At 56.0% G+C, this 20521-nt stretch overlaps 2 protein-coding genes across 3 annotated transcripts; both read right to left on the bottom strand.

Annotated features, from left to right (window-relative positions):
- Nucleotides 1-272: 272 nt before the first annotated feature.
- Nucleotides 273-11377, bottom strand: ARHGEF40 (Rho guanine nucleotide exchange factor 40). 2 transcript variants are annotated; one of them, XM_080809575.1, is made up of 16 exons: nt 11285-11377; nt 11081-11196; nt 10606-10732; nt 8867-8989; nt 8610-8753; nt 7516-8126; nt 7161-7395; nt 6749-6835; nt 5961-6176; nt 5081-5251; nt 3278-3455; nt 2413-2517; nt 2036-2179; nt 1401-1531; nt 950-996; nt 273-817 (listed from the first exon to the last, which is right to left on the bottom strand). In XM_080809575.1, exons 2-15 carry the CDS (start codon nt 11182-11184, stop codon nt 955-957), a joined length of 2418 nt encoding a protein of 805 aa, XP_080665701.1. In that variant the 5' UTR covers nt 11185-11196; nt 11285-11377; the 3' UTR covers nt 273-817; nt 950-954. The 2 variants fall into 2 exon arrangements, with proteins under 2 accessions (XP_080665701.1, XP_080665700.1); XM_080809574.1 differs by having other exon boundaries at nt 11081-11291.
- A 1628-nt stretch (nt 11378-13005) lies between these two features.
- Nucleotides 13006-19435, bottom strand: LOC308346616 (rho guanine nucleotide exchange factor 40-like; the record flags this gene model as incomplete). The annotated part of the gene is made up of 8 exons (XM_080809676.1): nt 19361-19435; nt 16622-16819; nt 14770-16015; nt 14468-14635; nt 14207-14327; nt 13526-13622; nt 13336-13416; nt 13006-13206 (listed from the first exon to the last, which is right to left on the bottom strand). The coding sequence occupies exons 1-8, from the start codon at nt 19361-19363 to the stop codon at nt 13006-13008; spliced, it is 2115 nt and encodes a 704-aa protein (XP_080665802.1). The 5' UTR covers nt 19364-19435.
- Between the last annotated feature and the right edge of the window lie 1086 nt (nt 19436-20521).

Consider the following 20521-nt stretch of genomic DNA (forward strand, 5'->3'; position numbering starts at 1 on the left):
CAGACTGCTGGATCCCAGCTTATGGGTGACCCCTCAGCCTCAAGAACTGGGTGCAGTGGGAGAGGTGGAACTTCACAGAGTGCATTGAGCCTCCGAGAGCCACTGGCGGAGGGGCATTCTCCCACACCCACGCCCAGTTTGGGGCCAGGAAGGGGTACCAAAAGCCTTGGTTTTAATTTCTGTGTTCCAGTTAATGGTTGGGTGAGGGGAGGTGCTCAAGGTAGCAGCATCACCTCAACCCAGGGTCTGCTCTAGCTCTTCCAACACAAAGTATGAGTAAATATGTTTAATATAACAATAGTATTATAATAACAGTAATTACATGTATAAAGTTTGTAGTCCCCCCCAACCCCCCACCCTCCTATAATGATTTGCATAGTTCCATTTCCTATGACAACCCAGAATGGAGTCACCAGGAACCACACCTGACCTGGCAGAGATGAGTCTTCTAAGGGGAGAGTCTGGGTGGCACCACACGAAGGGGAGAATGCAGGCTGTTGGGGGAGGGCCAACACGGAGCAGTGTCCTGGGAGAATGCAGTGGCCCAAGATGGGGAAGGACTGGATGAGGGCTCATTTCTCCCCCTCCAGGGCATGAAGGCAAGCAAAGTTTGGACACTTTGGTTCCTGCAGGAAGGCGCCCGGCTGGAGAGAGCTAGAGATAGCAGCAGGGAAACATGCTGGTCCTGCGACCTCCTCTCTGTCCAGAAAGCAGAGGGAAGGAATTCAGTGCTCTTCCAGTCCTCCACTATGTCCCACTGCCATCACGGCCCAAAGTGTGCTGAGAGGAAGGCCTCTAGCCAAGTTCTCCATCTTCTCTAGAAGCCAGGAGAGAAGCGGGAGATGGGTTGGGAGAGGGAAGAAGCTGACTTGCAAGAAGCTGGGGAAGGAGGGCAGTTGGTGCAAGAAGTTAGGAGTGTTGGATATAGTGGAAGGGGGCACTGACTCACCCAGGTCACAGAGGAGTGGTGGGGTCACTCAGGGCTCGGGCATGACTCTGCAAGAAGATGAACTGCAGTGAACTTAAAGGTAAGGAAATGTCCTTTTTCCTATACTCACCCCCCCAAGCCTGCCAATTCATCTGTCTTTCCTGCTCCCCCCAGTTCCTCAATTTGGCTAATTTAATCCAAGTCCAGATACTTTTGGCATCCCCCCAACTTTTCCATCCACTCCTGCACTCTGCGCCTTATTAAAGATTCCTTTTTCACTTCTGACCTTGATGCCTCTCCTCCAGGTCTAGGGGGAGAGAAGAAAGGCAGACTAGACAAATATCCAACCTGTGGTCTTGCTGGGAACACAGGCCCATTGGTTCCCCCTGCCCCCATGGGTTGAATGAGAATAGCCCACTCAGAAAGTGGCTGAAGTGATCACCCCACTTTCAGCCCTAGTATAGGGACTTACCTGCCGGGACAGCCCTAAGATCCCTCCACTGGCCAGAGTGGGAGTGCTGCTCCCAGGGTGGGGGGGCTGCAGGCTGGGGCTGTTTCTTGGTCCTGGGGACACATCTCCAGAAGAGTCAAGTGTTTCTGGGGCTGGAGGGGAAGCTAGGGTGAGAGCAGGGTATAGAATCCCTCTAGATTACCTTAAGCAACCAAGCTGCTCCATCAGGGAAGAAAAAGCTCCATAGCAACAGGAAGCTGTGAGTCACCATAGCAATCCAGTTGCAAGAGAACCCCCCTACCAAGAGGCAGGAAATTGTCAGCAGCATCATTAGAGCAACCAGGGAAGAAGCGACAGGAAACTATAAGGATTGCCGTGGTGAACCAGGAGGGTACAACAGGAAGCTGAGCAGTTTCCATAGAAACCCAAGGAGAGCTAGAGAGAGAGGTACAGAGGAAGTGCTGCTTAGCAACAGGCTGCTGTAAGCATTATCCTAGCAACCAGATGGAAGGCTCTTTTAGCAATGGGGAAGCTGTACATAGTTGTCATGGCAACTGGGCTACTTGGCTAGAAAAAGGAATTGCTTAGCAGCAAGCAGCCTGAACATCACCACGATGACCCAGCTGTTGGGAGCCACCCCTTGAGAGGTGCCTCACCCAGGGAAATTTGCTTGACGTCCAGATCCCAGGCCTCCTCCTCGACGCGGGCAGGCAGGGAGCAGGCTCCCGGTGAGAGGCCGGGAAGGGAAGGGCCGGCATGCTCAAAGGATGACACGGCCACGGAAGCCCGGGTGCGGGCGGCTGCAGAGAGGGGGGTGGGGTGGGGTGGGGTGCTGGTGTGGGAAAGCCCTCCTGGCTCACTGAAATGACCCTCAGTCTGACAGAGGGCCTCCCAGTCAGTCCCACAATTTCTGGGAAGACATGTCCACTCATTGCCCTTCTTCACTTTTCTACCATGCCTCCCCACTATGCCCTCACTCTCAAGGTCTTGACTCCTGGGAGTTGCTCCCACCCCCCAGCACTGTGGCCCTCACCTCTTCCAGTGAGCAAAGCACTCAGCGTCCGCTCCCCAAGGGCTTTGATGTCCAGGAAAGGTTTATTCCCAATGCCCATGGAGACCATCTGCTGTACTCGGAGCTCTAGGAAACAGAGACCCCGTTACCAACCTCCTTCAGCACTGCCTTTGCTCCAAGCCCCAGCACTATCATGGTGGACTCTTCTGCTCCTTGCCAATTCTCATTCATCTGGTATCTTCTGTTACCCTTGCTGTCAACTGTCACTATGTGGATGGTGACGGTGGCCCTTAACCACCTCCTCAGACCCCTGTCTCTTGTCTTCTACATGTTTCACCCTGCCCATTTGGCATCCCAGCCATCTAACTTCTAATACTCACCCTCTGCCCTTTATCTTGGGCATTAAGAGCAAACCTCTCATTCTTACACACCTTTCTAGTTTATCAACTGCTTCCATAGATAATCACCTATTTCACCATCCCTATCACACGAAGATGTAGCTGTCACTTTCCATTTTTCAAGATCGGTGGAATGGGGTTCAGAGAATTAAAAACAAAAACCCAGCCCCCCAAACCCCAGAACAAAACACACAGAAACACTAGTCCAGGTCACACAGCATGTAAATTCTGGAACCAGGGTCTAGTGAGCACTCCTTCACTCTCTTTTGCCCTGCCCTTTGCTCTTGCTTTTCTGAAATTGGTAGCTGCCTGTTTCCTTTCGGTATACCTTAGACTAATCTCTATGCCAGCAACCTCTTTCCAGTCAGATCTGGAATCATCTCCTAAGTCATTCCTTCTCTATCCCACACCCTATGGTCTTCATGCATGCTAACCTCCCACTGTAACCTGGACCCTAATCGCCCCCCCACCCCGCCCCCGGCTCACACCCTTGTTGTGAGCCGCCTGTCTCCACAGCAGCTGGGCGATAGAACTGGTCCACTTGAGCTTGATCTCTGGTGAGGCTGCCTGCAGAGTGTACGCTTCTCGAGCGCGCCGCCGCCGGAACCACAACTCAAAGCAGAGTCCGCTGTCCCCGATGTTTTCTGTGAGCCCCATGTCAGCAGTCTGAGAAAAAGCGGGGGAGAGTGGGTGAAGGCAGAGTGAGTCCTGGCTAGATGGCACCACATGGAAAAGCACTACACTTAGCTTGGCATCTGGTAGATGTTCAGTAAATGTTTGCTCAACACCTACCATATGCCAAGTGTTCTACATTTAGTCTTCCTAACAACCATAATTTACAGAAGGGGAATGCCCAGAGACACGAAGTAACTTGCCCAGGGGCTTATCATAGCTTAGTGGAGAGAGAGGGTTCAAACCCACGTCTACGTTATTCCAAACCTAGGCTTCTTTTTCTCTATTCTGTACTCCCCGCCCCCCCCCCCAGGAGCTGGAACGAATGTAGGCAGACAAAGTTTAGAAACCCTTAGTGGGGGGCACCTGGGTGGCCCAGTGGGTTAAAACCTCTGCCTTTGGCTCAGGTCATGGTCCCAGGGTCCTGGGATCCAGCCCCGCATCAGGCTCTCTACTCAGCGGGGAGCCTGCTTCCCTTCCTCTCTCTCTGCCTGGCTCTCTGCCTACTTATAATCTCTGTCAAATAAATTAAAAAAAAAAAAAAGAAATCCTTAGGGGGTGCCTGGTGGCTCAGTTGGTTAAGCATCTGCCTTTGTCTCAGGTCATGATCCCAGAGTCCTGGGATCCAATTGAGCCCCATATCCAGCTCCTTGCTCAGTGGGGAGCCTGCTTCTCCTTCTCCCTTTACCTGCCACTCCCCCTGCTTGTGCTCGTGCTCGCTCGCTCTCTCTCTCTCTTGCTGCCAAATATATAAATAAAATCTTAAAAAAAAAAAAAGAAAGAAACTCTTAGAATCATGCCATACTGCCTGATCTAGGACTATAAGTCTTTCTCTCTCTCTCTCTTTTAAGATTTTGGTTTTTTTTTTTTAAAGATTTTATTTATTTATTTGACAGAGAGAGATCACAAGTAGGCAGAGAGGCAGGCAGAGAGAGAGAGGAGGAAGCAGGCTCCCCGCTGAGCAGAGAGCCCGATGTGGCACTCGATCCCAGGACCCTGAGATCGTGACCCGAGCCGAAGGCAGAGGCTTAACCCACTGAGCCACCCAGGCGCCCCTAAGATTTTGTTTTTTAAGTGATCTCTACACCCAATGTAGGACTTGAGCTCACAACCCTGAGATCAAGAGGCAGACACAACCGACGGAGCCAGCCAGGTGCCCCTAGGACTATAGGTCCCTATTAATGTTTATCTGGATACCAAACTAGTTTCCCTGAAGAAAGGCCTCCCTCCTCTTGGGTTTGGTTCCACTGGTTCCATCAATTTAAGCTATTAGATAGACTGATAGATAGATAAATAAAGAGTCCTTTCTTGTCACCCCAAGAACCACCCCTAACTCAAAAAGCATATATTCCTAATGGGAAAGGTCCTCCATTCTGGCCTTGTGAGTATCCCACATGTATAAAACCCCAATGACAATAAGAGCAATTTCTATCACCTCTGGCATCCTAACCTGATAGGTGATTAAGGTCAAAACCTGTTTTAGATGGTTCAGATTCTGAACCTGGGTTGGAGTACAATTTCCAGAACATCTTGAGTTCTTGAGAACAACATGACTTCCTGTCCCATCCCTTCCTGGCCCCCACCCCCACCCACCGCCTGGCCAAGTCCCAGCATTCTACCTTAAAGGCCTGCTTGTAAACGAAGGTCTCTGATCCCCCCTCAGGGCCCTTGAGCTTGCTGAACAGGAGGAGATGCTCAAAGAGAAAGACATGGCGAAGGCACTTCTTTCGGCCACAGATGACAGTGAAGGGGTCCCGGTGTAGGAGCTGGCCCTGCTCCTTCAGATCTGTCTGGGGAAAGGAAAAGGAAAGGCAATTGGCCCTGGAACCCTTTGGGTGTATTTTATGGGGAGTAAAAATGGGATTTATAGGGCAAGGGGCCTGATGTACAGGTTCTCAGATTGAGTTAGGAAATCAGGGAAGGCCTCGGCCTAGAATCCATCCACTGATCACCACGCACAGCACACCTGGCCTGGCCACATAGTCCTGCCTCTCTAGGCAGAAGGTCCACTCCACAATAGGGTTTATAGGCTTGCACGGGGAAGCCTGTGGACACTGGGGATGAAGCACCATTCTGACCCGGGAAGAGAATTGGCAAAGAGCCAAAGGGGAATAATCACAGAGGAGGCAGGTTCCCCACCTGTTTTGGACTTTCTGGGCTAGAAAAAGACTAGATAAGGGAGAATAAGATATGTATTGGGTGCTGAGATGCCTGAGGAAGTGCAGAGTAGATAAGGAAAGAGAAGAACTAGGAATGGAACAGGAAAGCACAGCCAGAGGTAGGATCATGGGGTGTTGGGCAGGACATAGTTTCTTTATTTATAGATGAGGACACTGAAGCCCAGTGAAGTTCAGTGACTTGACCAAGGCTATCTAGCTGATTAGAAATTAGAGCCCAGGCCCTCTGACTTTGAGTCTGGTCCTCTTGTCACTATCCACACTGCTTTCTGAAGCCACAGGGCTGGACAGTAGGAACTGGAGTGACGAGCCATGGCCTCACCTCGCAGCCACGCACCGCCTCCACGGCCAGCAGGTCTCTGCCACGGGTCTCCTGTTCCCGGAGCAGCTGCACAGCAGCCCCAAGAGCCTGGCGCTCAGAACTCAGCTCAGGCCCAGCTTCCCTTAGGAGCTCCTCCAGGAGCCGCCCGTACCGAGCTAGCTGCTCCAAGGGCTGCTGCAATGCCCGGGGCAGGTGAGGGCCACTCTCTGCAAAGCCCTGGTTGGGGAGGAGACAAACAGGGATGAGCGGAGGGGCTGGAGCTAGCGGGGGGCTGAGCTCTGCCAGGAAGGTGGGTGGTAGGCCAGGCTTTTGGAGGTAGAGGAAGCCCAGATACTACCAAAGGTAAGGTGAAACTTCCCTCAGAAAGAAAGCGGGTAGGGGGTCTACCAGAATTCCACCATCCTCTGAATCTTGGAGAATGGAAGAGGAATACAGATAACCCCTTATAGTCTCTAGCTTCTAACTCTTGAAGTCATTTCACATAAAGTCTTTTGATTCTCACAGCACTCTGTGAGTTAGAGTGGACAGTGCCCCCATTTACCAGATGTAGAAACAGAGGCCCAGAGGAATCAAGAGTCTTGCCCAAAGTCTCTCAGTATCAAAACTCGGGCTCTCTTGGCTCCCAGTCCAGTGCTTGTGCCACCCTCAGCACTTCGGGGAGATTACTGTTGGGAGAGGTTCCTGGACACATTCAGGAAAGCTCTTCTTCCCTGAGAGACTTGGAGGTGGGGTGCATTTTAGGGGTCCCTGCCCCCTCTCCTTCTTGTGGGGGTTGGAGCAAAGGTTACCTTGCTTGGGGGGCCAAGTGCAGCCAGACCATTCTCCAGCTTGTGTCGGTGTTTCACGTACTGGGCGTAAAGGCTGAACTGGTCCCCCTGTGCCAGTGGGGAAAGACAAGCCGTCACTGGGGAGAGACAAGCCTCTCCCTTTCCTCTTCCTGTCCTCACTACAGCGCAAAGGAGAGCCCGGCCGCTCAGGCCGCCCAGGAAGTGACAGACTCCCATGCAGAGAGTGAAGGTCAGACAGCACTGGAGGACAAGGACACAGGCTGAGTGGATTCAGAGGGGCCCAGGGGCCCCAGAGTCTTGGACTGCACACTTTTGAGGGGATGGGGAACGGATACAGAGAACGAATACAGGGTGGTTGGGGCTGAGACGTAAGAAGGGAGAGGACCTAGGAGAAGTGTTCAGGGTCACTCACATGGCGAAGGAAGCAGGCCCCAATGCGCAGGGGGTGGGTGGCGCAGCCCTGAAGCTCCCGGAGAAAGTGTGTCCGATGGAAGCTGCGAAGCCTCTCCCGGGTACTCAGGGCTGCGGCCCAGGTGCCCCTTAGTTCGGGAGTCAGCTCGGGCCCCGGGGGCGGCACTGGCTCGATCAAGGTGGCCACATACTCTTGCTCACAGGCAATTAGCTCTGATACCAGACGCTGCTGGGCGCTGCAGGGACAAGAAGGAGGGTCAAAGGAGGCTGGGGCCCGAGACCACCAACAATATTGTATTCCTTCCTGCTGGGCACTTGGGTCTGCCTCTTGGGCAGTAATTGGGCTAGGCTCTCACCTGATGCTTCGCTTGCGCTCCATCCGGGGGGTACCTACTCCCCAGGGCCCATCTGGACCTCCAGCCCGGCCCAGCAGCACATGTTCCCGGGGCGAGCATGTCCTGTCTACCACCTCGGTACTGGTGACTTCCAGGCCTCGAATCAGCACAGTCCTTGGAGGTCTACCCTCTGCTTCTGGAGCCAAATCAGGGCCCTCTTCTTCACAGTCCTCCCCACAGGGGGCCAGGGAGCAATGGGATGGGGCTGTGCGTGGCCCAGGGCTGCTGGGGAGCAGCAGGGAGCTAAGGCTGGGTGAGGGGCTGTGAGGGCCCCGGGGGGCCCCTCCGCTGCTGGCGCTGTCTGCCCTCCGTCGCCGATGGCCCCGTGGACTCGCCTCCTCTCCCAGCTGCTGTTGAATCCTCCTCTCCAGCTCTTGGCACCGGGCCCGGCAGCGGCCCCACTCTCTCAGGGCAGCAGGGCTGCCCAAGTCCAAGGCCAGGGCCCGCATCTCCTGGAAGGTGCCAGCACTCGGCTCCGGGGCCCGCCGCAGGGCCAGGGCTGCCAGCACTGCCTCCCTACCCGGCCCCGCTCCTGCCAGCCGAGCAGAACCTTCATTCACCCATTCGTGTGCCTGCCGGGCCAGAGGGGATGGGGATGGGTAGAGAAAGAGTGAGGTCCGGTGCCGTTCATGCATGCTGCCCAATGACAGCTCCCGTCCTCTTTAGCTGATGGCTTCCCAGAGCCCACCACCCTCTCAGTCCTCTGAGAACACCCCCTTTCCTATCCCAGCGCCACTGCCTGACCTTGTCACTCTGAGCTGGTATGGAGACAGAGGGGCCTGGATGAAAGAAGAGCCCACACTTACATGGAATTGATCAATGGTAGGCTCTGTACTAAGGGCTTCTTATATATGACCTATATTACACTCGTGGCAGCCCTGTGAAGGGGTGCCTATGGAGGCATGCTTGTCCCAGGTCATTCAGCAAGTAGGTTGCAGAGCCAAGAATCCAAAGAGATGGCTTCCTGAGTCCCTGCTTTTAGCAACTACCTGACCAGCTTCCCCAGGTAGAAGCCGGGCAGTGGTGGGCATGGAAGAAAGAGGCTCTGCACACACCTGCTGGAAAAAGCGCTGTAGCCGCAGGGCTCGATGGAGGCCACTCTCAGCCTGCTCCAGCCTCTGTTCAAAGACATCCAGAACCTTCTGGGAGGCAGTGTCCTCCTCCAGGGCCAGGGCCTCCCGTGCCTGGGCCAGGCGCTCCTGGAGAAGGAAGCCTGTACTCAGACTGGGTCCTCGGTCCCAGTCAGTTCCCCGTCCCCCACTCTCCACCCCTGTTCCATGCCTTTTCTCCCCACCCCTCTCCCCCTTCTCACCTGAACCTCAGTGCTGAAAGCCCGGAATTGCAGCTCTGTCTCCTGCAGGGCAGACAGGGAGTCTCCCGGCACAGCAAAGCTAGCCAGCTGCTCCTCCCCTGGGCCTGAGAGCCACTGCAGCACCTGAGGCAGACAGGGCAGGACAGCAGGGCCATGAGGGAGAAGGAGGCCATGCTGTGGGAAGGAAAGCTGAAATCCAGGTCCAACCTCATCACCCTGATCTATGGACCTTTGGGCAAACCATTTTATGCAGCTGTAATGTGGGAATGGTTAACAGTGGTCGGTAGTAGTTTCCTCAAGGGTCAAGTGAGAAAGCACCAGAATGGAAAGCTGGGATGGCAGGAAGCACTGAGGGAGGTGGCAAGGGTTCCAGGCCCATGTCTGGAGGGGACATAGATAAAGCTGGTGTGAGCCTGAGGCAGTATGAGGACTGTCTGGATAACCGAGGAGGAGAAATTTCACATTCACTGAGTCCACTGATGGGTGGGCAGAGGTCACAGGGACCTGGCTTTAAGAGACAACCCAGTGGTGTGTGTGTGTGTGTGTGTGTGTGTGTGTGTGTGTGTGTTCCCAGCTCTAGTTGCCTATTATGGCGATATAAGGACTCTCATGTTGGTTCTGGGATATTTGACCAAAAAGGGATGGTAATTTTTTTTCTCTGAATTAAGGCTGGAAGCTGGGGTAGGACAGTTTGCAGATGAGAAGCTTGAGAATGTTCCCAATAATTAGGGTCTGACCATAAACATGTGTACAGTCCTTTGCTGAATTCATTTGGTCATCCTAACACCCTTGTGAGCTAAGTGTCATTATGATCCCATTCTACAGATGTGGACTTGGGAACTCAGAGATGCTTCAAGATTCGTCCAACATCTCACTCCCAGCAGAGCTAGAACTCACGCTGAGAACTGTAGACTCTCGATCCTGTGTGCTAATGGTTTTGAAAGGGGAACACCAGCTAATAAGCAAGCAAGCAAAGAGTAAGAGATACAATCCCTTGGATGCTGGGTTGGAGGAAGCCAATATGTAGAAACCCCAGAAAACAGAGAGCCCTGCCCACCACTTTGACATTGACCTTGAGATGACCCTTGCCCTGATGCCCACACCTAGGTCCATAAGGCACTCATTCACCATGCTTGGGGCTCTGGGGGAGCAATCAGATTGCAAAGCCCCCTGTTCCCCTATCCCACATGTTAGGATAATCCCTGTGGGGCTCTTAACGCCAGGAGAGAAGAATCAAGGTTCAGAGAAGGCAGCCTTATCCCCAAATCTTCCCCACAAAGAGGCCTTAGCATCTTCCATTATCCTCTCCTTCCAAGGTGGAGGAAGGTGGGACTTTTCTAGCTTCAGGTTTGGGGAAGACATCGTAGAAAGAGTTGAGGGAACATGGATGGCAATGTAGCTAAAAAACTGGTATCAATAGACATTTATTATTTTAAGTTATAGGCACCCCAGAGTCAATCAGCTCCTCCCAGAATCCCCTAGGGCACCCAAGCATCTCTTCTAATCTCACAACCTCTAAGGATCCTTGATCACTGTTGGGGTAGGGGAGGTCTGGGTTCTCTGCTGGGGCTAAGATGCCTTCTCCCTCTTGTTGAATCTCACCCACCAGACCAGCCTCTAGGGTAGGGTGAGAGGGAGGGCCACCCGATCGAGCCATCAGCCGTGGATGTCGGCAGTAAAGGAGGGCTGGAGGCCAGGTTCCCAGGCCAAGTAAGAGCGGTCTGGGGGTCCTGCCTCACCTGCTCTAGTCGGTGCAGTCGCTGTCGCCGCTCCTGCTGCTGGGCATGCAGGTTGGAGAGGCGCACGAGCTGGTGAATGGCCTCATCCACCTCCTGGTACAGCGAAGCTGGGCCCGGGCCCTCCAGCCTGGGCAAAGAAAGGGACAGAATGACCTACTGCCCTTGTCAACCCCTTCCCACCACCCCACCGCATTCCATCCTTGCACAGCAGGCCTGGGTTTGAATCCTGACTCTCCCACCGACTGACTAATCTTGGCCAAGGCATTTAACACTTCTGGTCCTCCAGATGCCTGTCTGTAATCATAATGATTACCTAGGGCCCTTATGCAAAGGTCATAGCAGGTGGAAAACATGATCTCCTGTGTAGAGGCACGCTCAGGAAGAATGATCTGGCAGCTGAGGTTTATTGACAGCTCTCTGCTGTGTCTCCATGCGCCCTGTCCACCTGCCCCCGCATACCCATCCCCCCTCGTACTTGCTGCTATGGCTGGAACGCAGCCTCATCAGGATGGCTCCCCCGTCCCTCTGCAGCTCCGTCAGCCGGGGATCTGCCAACACCTTCTGTAGGGGCTCAAGCATTCCTACAGCCTCCTGGGGGGCAGGGAGCAGTCGACAGTAGGGGTTCCACCAGAGAATCCCCATCCTACCCCATCCCCTTCTGTCCGGTCTCATGTCCTACCTCTCCCTCTGGCTCTGCGGCTCCCTCCAGCTCCTCGATGGCTTGCCGCACAGAGCACAACACCCCTTGGCACAGGCAGCACAGCCTCGCCACATCCTGAAACATACACACACACAGGGATGGAGAGGGGGCAGCCCCAGACAATGCTTGGTTAGCTTCTGACTTTGTTGTTTACTAACTGTATGACATTAAGCAAGCCCAGTAACCTCCCGAACCTCAGTTTGCTCCACTGTAGAGTCAGGACAAGATACACAGAATTTTGGGGTGCCTGGATGGTGCAGTCACTTAAGCATCCGACTCTTGGTTTCGGTTCAGGTCATGATTTCAGGGTCATGAGATGTAGCCCTGCGTCAGGCTCCACACTGGGCGTGAAGCCTGCTTAAGATTCTCTCTCTGGGGGCGCCTGGGTGGCTCAGTGGGTTAAGCCTCTGCCTTTCGCTCAGGTCATGATCTCAGAGTTCTGGGATCGAGCCCTGCATCGGGCTCTCTGCTTGGCAGGGAGCCTGCTTCCCTCTCTCTCTCTGCCTGCCTCTCTGCCTACTTGTGATTTCTGTCTGTCGAATAAAAAAAAAAAAAAAGATTCTCTCTCTGTCCCCCCAAACCCGCATTCACGCTCTCTCTCTCTCAAAAAAAAAAAAAAAGATACAGAGAGTTTTACGAGGTTTATAGAGACGATGCCAGGTAAGCCCTTAGCAAGGACTGGCCCAGTAAATGCTTAGTAAATGTGAGTCTCCTTTCCCCTTGTCTGCACTAGGTTTTCACCCTGTAAAGCCTTCCTCTCTGCCTGTTTAGATCCACTTCCCCTTTGAGGTATAGCTTAGAGACCACGTTACAGACCCACTTTACTTATTTATTTATTTATAAAGATTTTATTTATTTATTTGACAGAGACAGATCACAAGTAGGCAGAGAAGCAGGCAGAGAGAGAGGGGGAAGCAGACTCCCCGCTGAGCAGAGGGCCGGATGCGGAGCACGATCTAAGGACCCTGAGATCATGACCTGAGCTGTAGGCAGAGGCTTTAACCCACTGAGCCACCCAGGAGCCCCTATTTATTTATTTTTAAAAGATTTTATTTATTTATGACGGAGAGAGATAACGAGAGAGGGAATGCAAGCACGGGGGAGCTGGAGAGGGGGCGAGAAACAGGTTCCCTGCTGAGCAGGGCCTGATATGGGGCTTGATCCCAGGATGCTGGGATTGTGACCTGAGCCGAAGGCAGATGCTTAACGACTGAGCCACCCAAGTGCCCCTGACCTAAGTATTAAAGACTCCCTTTAATACTTAGCTCAGACCATGTTCATGTATCTTTTCTTGAATATTCACGTACTGAGATTCATAGAATCGAAGATTAAAAGTACTTGCTGTACTTTGTGGGTGAAGGACCCCAAAGCCTGGATGTTGGTGCAGGGAACAAGTACAGAAAGGATACCATCTCTGGAAATGGGGCACAGTACCTTGTCCAAGGTCACATGGAGCCAGAACCAGCCTTCCTGACTCTGTCCAGAACCCCAGTAACATTACCTTATGCTCTTCTCTAATAGCTTCTGACCAAAAACCATAGGCTGCTTAACATCGTATTAAGAACTTTTGGAATATATTCCTCTCATCTCCCCAGCAGCCCACGGTACATGCGTAATATTTTGCTCATGGGTCGTGAACATAAATATGTATTGAATTGAATGGAAGGGAAATCACTTTTCACCAGCCCCGTGGTCATGTCTCAGATCTGCCCTCTCTCTCCCAGAATGCTCTCAGCTGGGTCACTCCTGGCTCCCCCGTCCTGGGTAGGGGAGGTGACGCTTACCTGGTGCGTCTCTACCCAGTAGCTGGGAGAGGGTTCCCTGTGACCTCCCAAGTCCCATGGCAGCTCCTCTGGCTTGGCCACTCTTTTCAGATCACTCTCTGATAGCAACTCAGCACCCTAGAGACACATGAAGGCAGGGGATTTCTGGCCTGGACACCCAGGTGTTCGGGGACCAGCCTGGGGCTCTAGCCATCCTCTTCTCGCTCCACTACTGAGGGGGACTAGCTGGGAGTGAGGAGCCCAAACCTGAAGTCCATAGAGTTCAGCCACAGGATCATCCTGAGTGACAGCCAGCAGTCGCTGAATGAGGGGAGGGTCTCCTAAGTCCTGAGGGCAGAGAAGAATAACACCAAACAGTGGGCAACTGGGTGGCCTGGAATGGCTACCCGGGGAAGAGTTAGGGTCAGGAGAAGTTCCTGTGTCAAGGGCTGGTTACCTGAAGTTGACTTAGAACAGAAACGAGGGCTGGAGGCAATGGGGGTGTCTTTCGAAGGTCCAGCAGGATGGACAGCCCCAATATCTGGAGATCAGGCCTGTAGGGGCAGAAAGAGCCAAAGGGGCAGTGTGCGCGCACGTGTGTGTGTTGAGGGGATGGTGGCTCGGGGTCTGGTTTTACTGTTACTAGTCCTCAGGAGAAGTCAGCGTCTGGTACTTTCAGGAAGCAATGGGCAAAGGGCCAAAGTGTGGGTTTGTGTCCAAGAGGCACTGCCCTAGCATTCAGGAGTCTATATGTAGATGATACGAAGTCACAGGATCAGGGTCTGGAAAACCAGGACCACTATGCTCCGGAAAGGTGTAAATTCCATTCCAGTACATGGCATGGTGCCTGCTAGGTTCTTGAAGCCCAGTAAGTAGCTGCTGAATGAGTAAACCAATACCCTGATAATCTAGGCGGTGTCTTAGGATACTGAAAGTCAGCAGTGTTGATTTTGAACATTGATGAAGATATCCTGGCGGTCAGAGGTCAGCAAGGTCAGTGGTCAGTGGCTTAAAAATTGAGGGGTGAGGAAGTCAGTATCCTAGAGGTCAGGAAGTCAGTGTCCTGAGAAGAAAGGAGGTCAGGGCCCTCATGAGCAGGAGGTCAGTGTTCAGGGTGCCAGTGGTGGGCCTCGGTTACCTGAGCAATGAGTGGAGGTAATGAAGAGCAGTGCTCAGCATGTCTCGGGAGGGTGGGGGCTCCTCAGGAGGGCACGGTGGGGTAATGGTCAGCAAAGCTCGCCCACTCTGGTCCACCCCTCCTGAGGACACAAAATGGCCAGGCTGTCCTGGCTGGGTGTAGGCCTTGGCTACCTCCCATCCACCCTGCCTCCCTCCGCAGCCCACCCTGATCACTTCTCTTTCCTTGACCCTTGTCCCTTCAAAACTGATGCCCACTGACCAGTCAGGACGAGGAATCCAGACGCCATTAGGTCCCAAGCTATATCCGGGTCATCGGAGATGGAGACTGGAGCGGCCTCTTCTGGGACACTGTCCCCTTCCCCTTCCTGCACCATCTCCAGGGGTGGTGCTGGTGGGTCTGGCAGGAGCCCTTCTGGACCTGTGGGTCCTGCAGAGAGAAGCAGAGCTATGGGCCTGAGGAGGGGAGGGTTCTGGCTGTGGGGCTTCCCAGCTCCTCCTCCAGCCCCCTTCCAGGCCAGGTCTATGCTGGCCCTTGCCCTGCTGGCTTCGGTGTCATCTCACCTGCCACACTTGCCAGACTGGACCCCTCCGTATCCTTCTCTCTGGCTGTCTCTTCTGTGGGTCCACAGCCTTCTGAGGGCTGAGGCTCTTTTTTCTCTGCTGGTTTGAGCTCCTCTTTCAGCTCTGACTCTGGCTTCCCTGAGCCTTTGTGCTCCTCCTCAACGGGGCTATATCCTGGGGGGTCGTGCTCATTTGGCGGGGGCAGAGCAACAAGGACTTCCAGGTGGCTGGCCTCCTCTTTGACCTCAGGGCTCAGTGGAGCACTGTCCCCTCCTCTACTAAGAGCCCCTCTGCCTGCAGCACGCTTCTTTCTCCTGTTTCCTTTGCCTGTTCTCCGAGGGGTACCAGGGGGTCCTTCAGCCCCTTGGCCTGCCCCTCCCCCAGCCTCCCCCAGCCTCAGGGGACAAGGTTCAGAGGCTTCCCCCAATGTCTCTGCTGGAGATTCAGATACCTCTAAGGCTGTTGCTTCTGGGAGAGCCTCGGCTCCTGGGGGTGACCCAGGGGAGGCTCTGGTGCTGCTTCCCTCACCCGGTGGGCGTGCCCCATCCTGGTCCCGAGGCCCCAGGCCCTTTTGGTGCATCCAGGCGCGGTGTCTCCTGTGCCGACCCTTCCCTCCAGCACCCTTCCGGGTGGGTACTGTCCGGGTCCTGGAGAGGCCCGAGGAGCCCTCAGCATCCGTGGGGCTCCCCCTCACAGGCAGTGTCACCTCCAACAGCTCCACATACTCGCCTTCAGGTCCCTCAGCAGGGGCATTGTGCCCATCGCCAGGACTCCGGGTGCCCAGGGCCTCCTCGGGGAGTGGAGGGCTGGGGAGCCCTGGAGGTCCGGAGGGCAGTTCAGGGGGCAACGTGCTTGGCCGATGTCCAACCATGAGGTCCCCTTTGTGCACAAATCGTGGGCAGATGAGTTCTGCCCAGGGCAGCCGCTGAATTCCAGAGGGCGCAGAGAGGAGGCAAGTACTGAGGCGACCTGTGGGCCGGTCCTTATTGATGCCCTGCAGCCACTCAGGTGTGAACAGGTAGGCACAGGCCTCATTGGGCACAGGCAACTCCTGCACCCGCCCGCCCCCTGGGGCCAGGCACTTGAGTGCCAGGCGGGGCGCTTGGGCTGCGGAGGGCACCACTTGCAGGTAGAAGTCTCCCGGGCGCAGCAGCTGCCAGGGCAAGGCTGCCAGCTGCACCACCACCTGCTCGTGCAGGCAGAGTGGCCAGCCCTCGTGGAAGAAGAGGAAACCGCTGTACTGGGCCTGGGGAGAGAGGTGCGACATTGCGCTCAGGCTCTGCTGAGGAAGCCAGCCAGAGAGGGCAGTTAGCACGGGACCACCCTAGGTAGGGCTGCCCTGTGGCCTGGTGGGTTATAATCCTTAGGGATCTGGAGGGGTATCTCGGGATGTTCATGGAGCAGAGGCAGGGAATGGGCTGGCCGGTTTTCTGGTAGTAGGAAGCTTCTCTAGGAAACGAGTTCCCTGCGTGGGAGAGTTAACAACTGAGTCATTACAGAGACATTGTCAGCAGATGCCGTTGTCTGGGAGGGCTGAGAGACTCTTAGGAGTCTTTATATCTGTAGAAGTGAAGGATCTCTGTTGAGTCATGTCTGGGGGAATTAGGTATCTTGAGAAATCATTATTGGGGGATGTCTGGAATTGGGTCTGGTGGGTCTGGGTTTTCGGGAGTTGATGTTTCTTAGGGGTCAATATTGGGGGAAGACGAGTGTCTTTCTATGTGTTAGTACGTGAGTGGCCTCTGCCTCGGCCGGGGGAGGGGGTCAGTGTTGGGAGATGGCACCTCTGGGGAGAGGGAAATAAGTCTGGCTAGTCTCTGGAGTGAGGCAGTGGATCTTAGGGGCCACTCACACAGGCTTCCTGCTGGACCTTGGCAAGCAAGTGCTTGGCGGGCACCAGGAAGTCCAGCGTGTACCTCAGGGCATCCTCCCGATAAGTTCTCTCCACCACCTGGAACACCTGGCCCAACAGTGTAGGGGCTGTCGCCTCGAAGGGTGGGTACAGGGCGGCAAGTGTGCTCTGCACACAGTCCTCCACTGGCTCGGGCTCCTGGGAGAGAGAAGACCAGCTGCAGATCCCTAGAGAGCGTGGCCCCTGGGGCCACATGGTGTGCACAGTGTGTGTTCAGAGAGGACCCTTAGGAAATGCTGGCTGAAGGGGCCTGGGATGGCCTCCGTGAGGCTGGGGCAGTCAGAGTGCACAGACCCAGCAGGGCACTCCACACTGGAGCTCTGAGACTCTGGCCCTGGAGATCCAGGGAGCATTTGTCAGGAATGTCTCTGATCTTAGGGCCAGTCCTGCTTCTTGTGAGTTGGGACCATTGCACAGTTCCTCCTCAGGACGAGACAGTCTTCTGGGCCACCAGAAGATGTAGTAATGGCTGAGAGAGTTGGCAGGATGGAGGGCCAACTTGCAAGCCACCTCCCCCTCCACGGGCGTAAGGACTACGGACCTCTAACTTAGGTGGCAATGCCACCACCTCGAATAATCATATCCTAGAGTTGGTCACTGGGTGAGAAGAAGGAGGACTGGGAAGAAGGAGGACTGAAGGGCTGTCCGTCTGACTTTCTAGCAACCTACTCTCTTCCAGAGTGGCTTCAGAGCAATCACCCACTCCCAGAGCATGTGGGATTGGGTTACAAAGAACTGGGTGGGGGCAGCCAAAAGAGGAAAAAGTCACAAAAGGAACACGTGGGGAAGGGAGGAGGCCTTGATGGTATGTATTTTTCCAACTCCAGTAGGACCTCTCTGCCAACTCCACCTGCCGCCACTGTCTCAAAAGACAGCCGTGCTTCCTCTGCATTTGCCTCCCTAAGTGCATGGCCAGGTCTCTTTCTCTTTCTCAGACCCTAAAGAAGCACCGCCTCAGGCTATTCCTTTGCAGAGGCTCTGCAAGATGGCTCTGAAGTTCTTTTATCGGGTTTCTTTGCTGTCAGTGGCACGGGGCTGTGCTGCAGTGCTCATCAAGCTCTCTCCCACTGCCCTCCACCCCCAGTCCTGTCTTTGCCCTGCAGTCAAAACTGCATATTTTACCAGTTGCCCATCTGTCCCGACCCTCTGCGAAACTAGGGCAGCCACTCCAGAGAGGGACATTCAGTGCGTCAGCACGGAGACCCAGCCCCAAGGTGTGTGGGCGAGCAGACAGACCCCCCAGTGTTCCGGGGACCCGGCTGGCGCGGTGAGAGTGGATGGGGGGGAGGGTGGAGAAGCGGGTTGGGGAGGCAGAGTGGGCCGTCCGATCGGAGGCCAGGAGGGGGCAGCTAGAGCTTGAGTAGCGAGGCAGCTGCAACCCATTAGGGGCGGTGAGCTCATGGCTGAGCGAGAGTCTCAGCCACAGGAAACTGCAGCGGCAGGAGGGGAGGAGGGGTCTGGGGTGGGAGGCGGCGGGCAAGAGCACAGAGACCGGGCCTCCAGTCGGCCAGGACCAAAAGGAGACCAGAGAGACTGAGTCAGCTCTCCCTGGCTCAGTTCCTCTTTTTTCTTGCTCCAGTCTCCCTGCCAGGGGGTGCCCTTCCTTCTGTAGAGGAGCAGCCCCGGTAGTGCTCCTCCCCCCACCTCCTGGCAGTGAGCGTCCCCTGGCAGGGCCTCCCCCCTCCTCCACTCTTCAGCGAGCGCCCCCTTAGCCGTGGACCTCCCCCACAGCCCCTTGCAGTGGGCGCTCTCTCCGGCAGTGCCCACTCCTTGCAGTGATTCTTCAGAGACAACTTCTGGAGTAAAAGTTCCCAGAATAGTGTCCACTCCTATTGGTATGGACTCCCCCTTAACAGTGCCATTCTGCTTCCCGTGTCCTAAGTTGCTGCTGCCAGAGTCCCCTACCTCCTGCAGGGAGCTCCCGCTTGTTTCCTCCCCTCTGCAGCGGGAGTACTCGGAGACAGTGCTTCGGTTCCCTGCAGCGAGACCTCTGGGGTACTCTCCCCCACCCCCCCATCCTCGGTCTCTTGTCTGCTCTGGCAGCGTCACGCCCCCTGGCACTGTGAGTCCCCCTCCTCACTCTGTCCACTATGCTGAAGCAGACCCTCTTTCTCCGCGGGAATTTCCCTCTTTGGCCATGTCGCTGGCCCCAGCCCAGCCACAGCTGCGGCCGGTCCCCCAGGGCCGGATGGGTGGGCCCAGCTCACAGGGCTGGGGACTGGGATGGAAAATGGTGGTTCCTGGCGGGTCAGTTCTCATGACCCGGGGCCGGGCCCCTTCCAGGGCCGCTGCTGCACCAACCCGCAGAGGTTTCCCGCGGCTAAGGAGCTGGGACCCGGAGGGGCTGGGAAGATCCTGCAAAGGAAGGCACAGGTCCGGACAGAGGAGGGCGGGGGGAGGTGTGTGGATCGGGGGAGCGACTGGAGGGAGGATGGGGGAGGGGGCGGAGAATAAGGGAAGAAATAAAGAGTGAGGGCAATACCCGGTGGGGACAGAGCCAGACAGTGGGGCAGACAGACAGACAGATCAAAGAAAAGAAGGGGGGATGGGAGGAAGGAGAGTCTCAGGGGCGCTCAACAGACCGAGGCGGGCGCAGGAGGCAACGGGCTGGGGGCTGGCGGCCCCGGGCGGGCAGCGCGAAGGAGGAGGGGGACACCGGGGCCGCGACGCCGGACTCACCATGGCTCGGCGCGGGGCCGCGTCCGACGCTCGGGCGGGCGGGGCCGGGCGCGCCGCCGCCTCCCTCCCGCCGCTCGCGTCTCGCTGGGTCTGGCTAGGGGACAGCTCCGGCCGCGGTGGCGGATCGGCCCGCTCGGGCTCCCAGGCCGCGGGGCCCCGCCAGGGAGGGCCGAGACGGCCGCCCCTCCCCGCCCCGCCCTTCAGTGCCCGCCTCCGCCTCCGCGCCGGACCCCCTGCCGGGACTCCCTCTACCGCGCGGAGCCTCTCCGCGGCTTCCCCTGCGCCCACAGCGGGCCAGCCTCGCTCTCCCGCAACTTTCTTTCTCCCCCGCCTCACCCTCCAGTGGGTGCCCCTACCCTGGTCCTCCGACACCCGCCCCGCCGAGGATGCCCCTCTTTTCCCGCCACCGCCTCCCTCCCAGCGGGGTCAGTTTAGCTTCCACAAGGGACTCTCCATAGGCTGGGGCGTGCGTGAATTTTCTGGGGTACCCAGCCGAGGACTGGGATCGTTTGGCGGCCCGAAGCCTCTCGTCTGTAACTCGCTTGGGAACCTGTTCTCCCCGCGGTTGCCAGATTTTGGCAGCACCTGGAGCTCAGAAGAGACCCCCGGGCCCCTGCCCAACTCGGGTGGGGCTGAGGGCAGGGAAATCAGGGGATTCTTTCCACCCTCCAGGGGTTCGCCCGCCGTCTTTCCCTCCCATCTCCTTCGGCCTCAAGCCTTCAGGCTCCGACAATGGGCTCCTCTGTGTGGCCTGGGGAGGGCGCGGGCGGCGGTGTGTGTGGGGGGGAATTAGGGAGCGGTGAAGGCTTGGGGTGGGGGGTGGGGGTGACCGTGGTGACTGAAGATGGGCCGGGTCTTGGGATCAGAATCTTCCTGTAGGGGCGTGCACTTCGGCAGACGTGTTCTGAGTTCTTTCCTCGTTGCCCCTTCCCCTCCGCGCCGCGTGTCTCCATTTTCGGCTGGCGGAGGGAAGGCATCAGAACCCCCCCGCAACCCCCCCACGTCAGACCCCATGATCGAAACTGGTTGCCAGACCCTTCCTTCTTATGGGGTAGCAATAGAGTCTCCCAGGGTCGCTAGGGCTCATGGCGGTGAGGATGGCTATCTGACGCAGTAGACAAAGCGGGGCAGACTAGTTAAGAAAGTTCTGGTCTCACCCAT

This window comes from Martes martes (genome assembly GCF_963455335.1).
Source record: "Martes martes genome assembly, chromosome: 7".
NCBI classification, from domain to species: Eukaryota; Metazoa; Chordata; class Mammalia; order Carnivora; family Mustelidae; genus Martes; species Martes martes.

What these genes read in the sequence shown, in the direction of transcription:
- ARHGEF40 (XM_080809574.1), bottom strand. Translation starts at nt 11,277, where the DNA reads ATGAGACCGGACAGAAGGGGATGGGGTAGGATGGGGATTCTCTGGTGG. An exon ending in TACAGCGCTTTTTCCAGCAG is followed by an intron (nt 8,127 to 8,609) that starts GTGTGTGCAGAG and finishes CTGGCCCGGCAG; the next exon opens with GCACACGAATGGGTGAATGA. An exon ending in GGGCCTGCTTCCTTCGCCAT is followed by an intron (nt 6,836 to 7,160) that starts GTGAGTGACCCT and finishes CCACTGGCACAG; the next exon opens with GGGGACCAGTTCAGCCTTTA.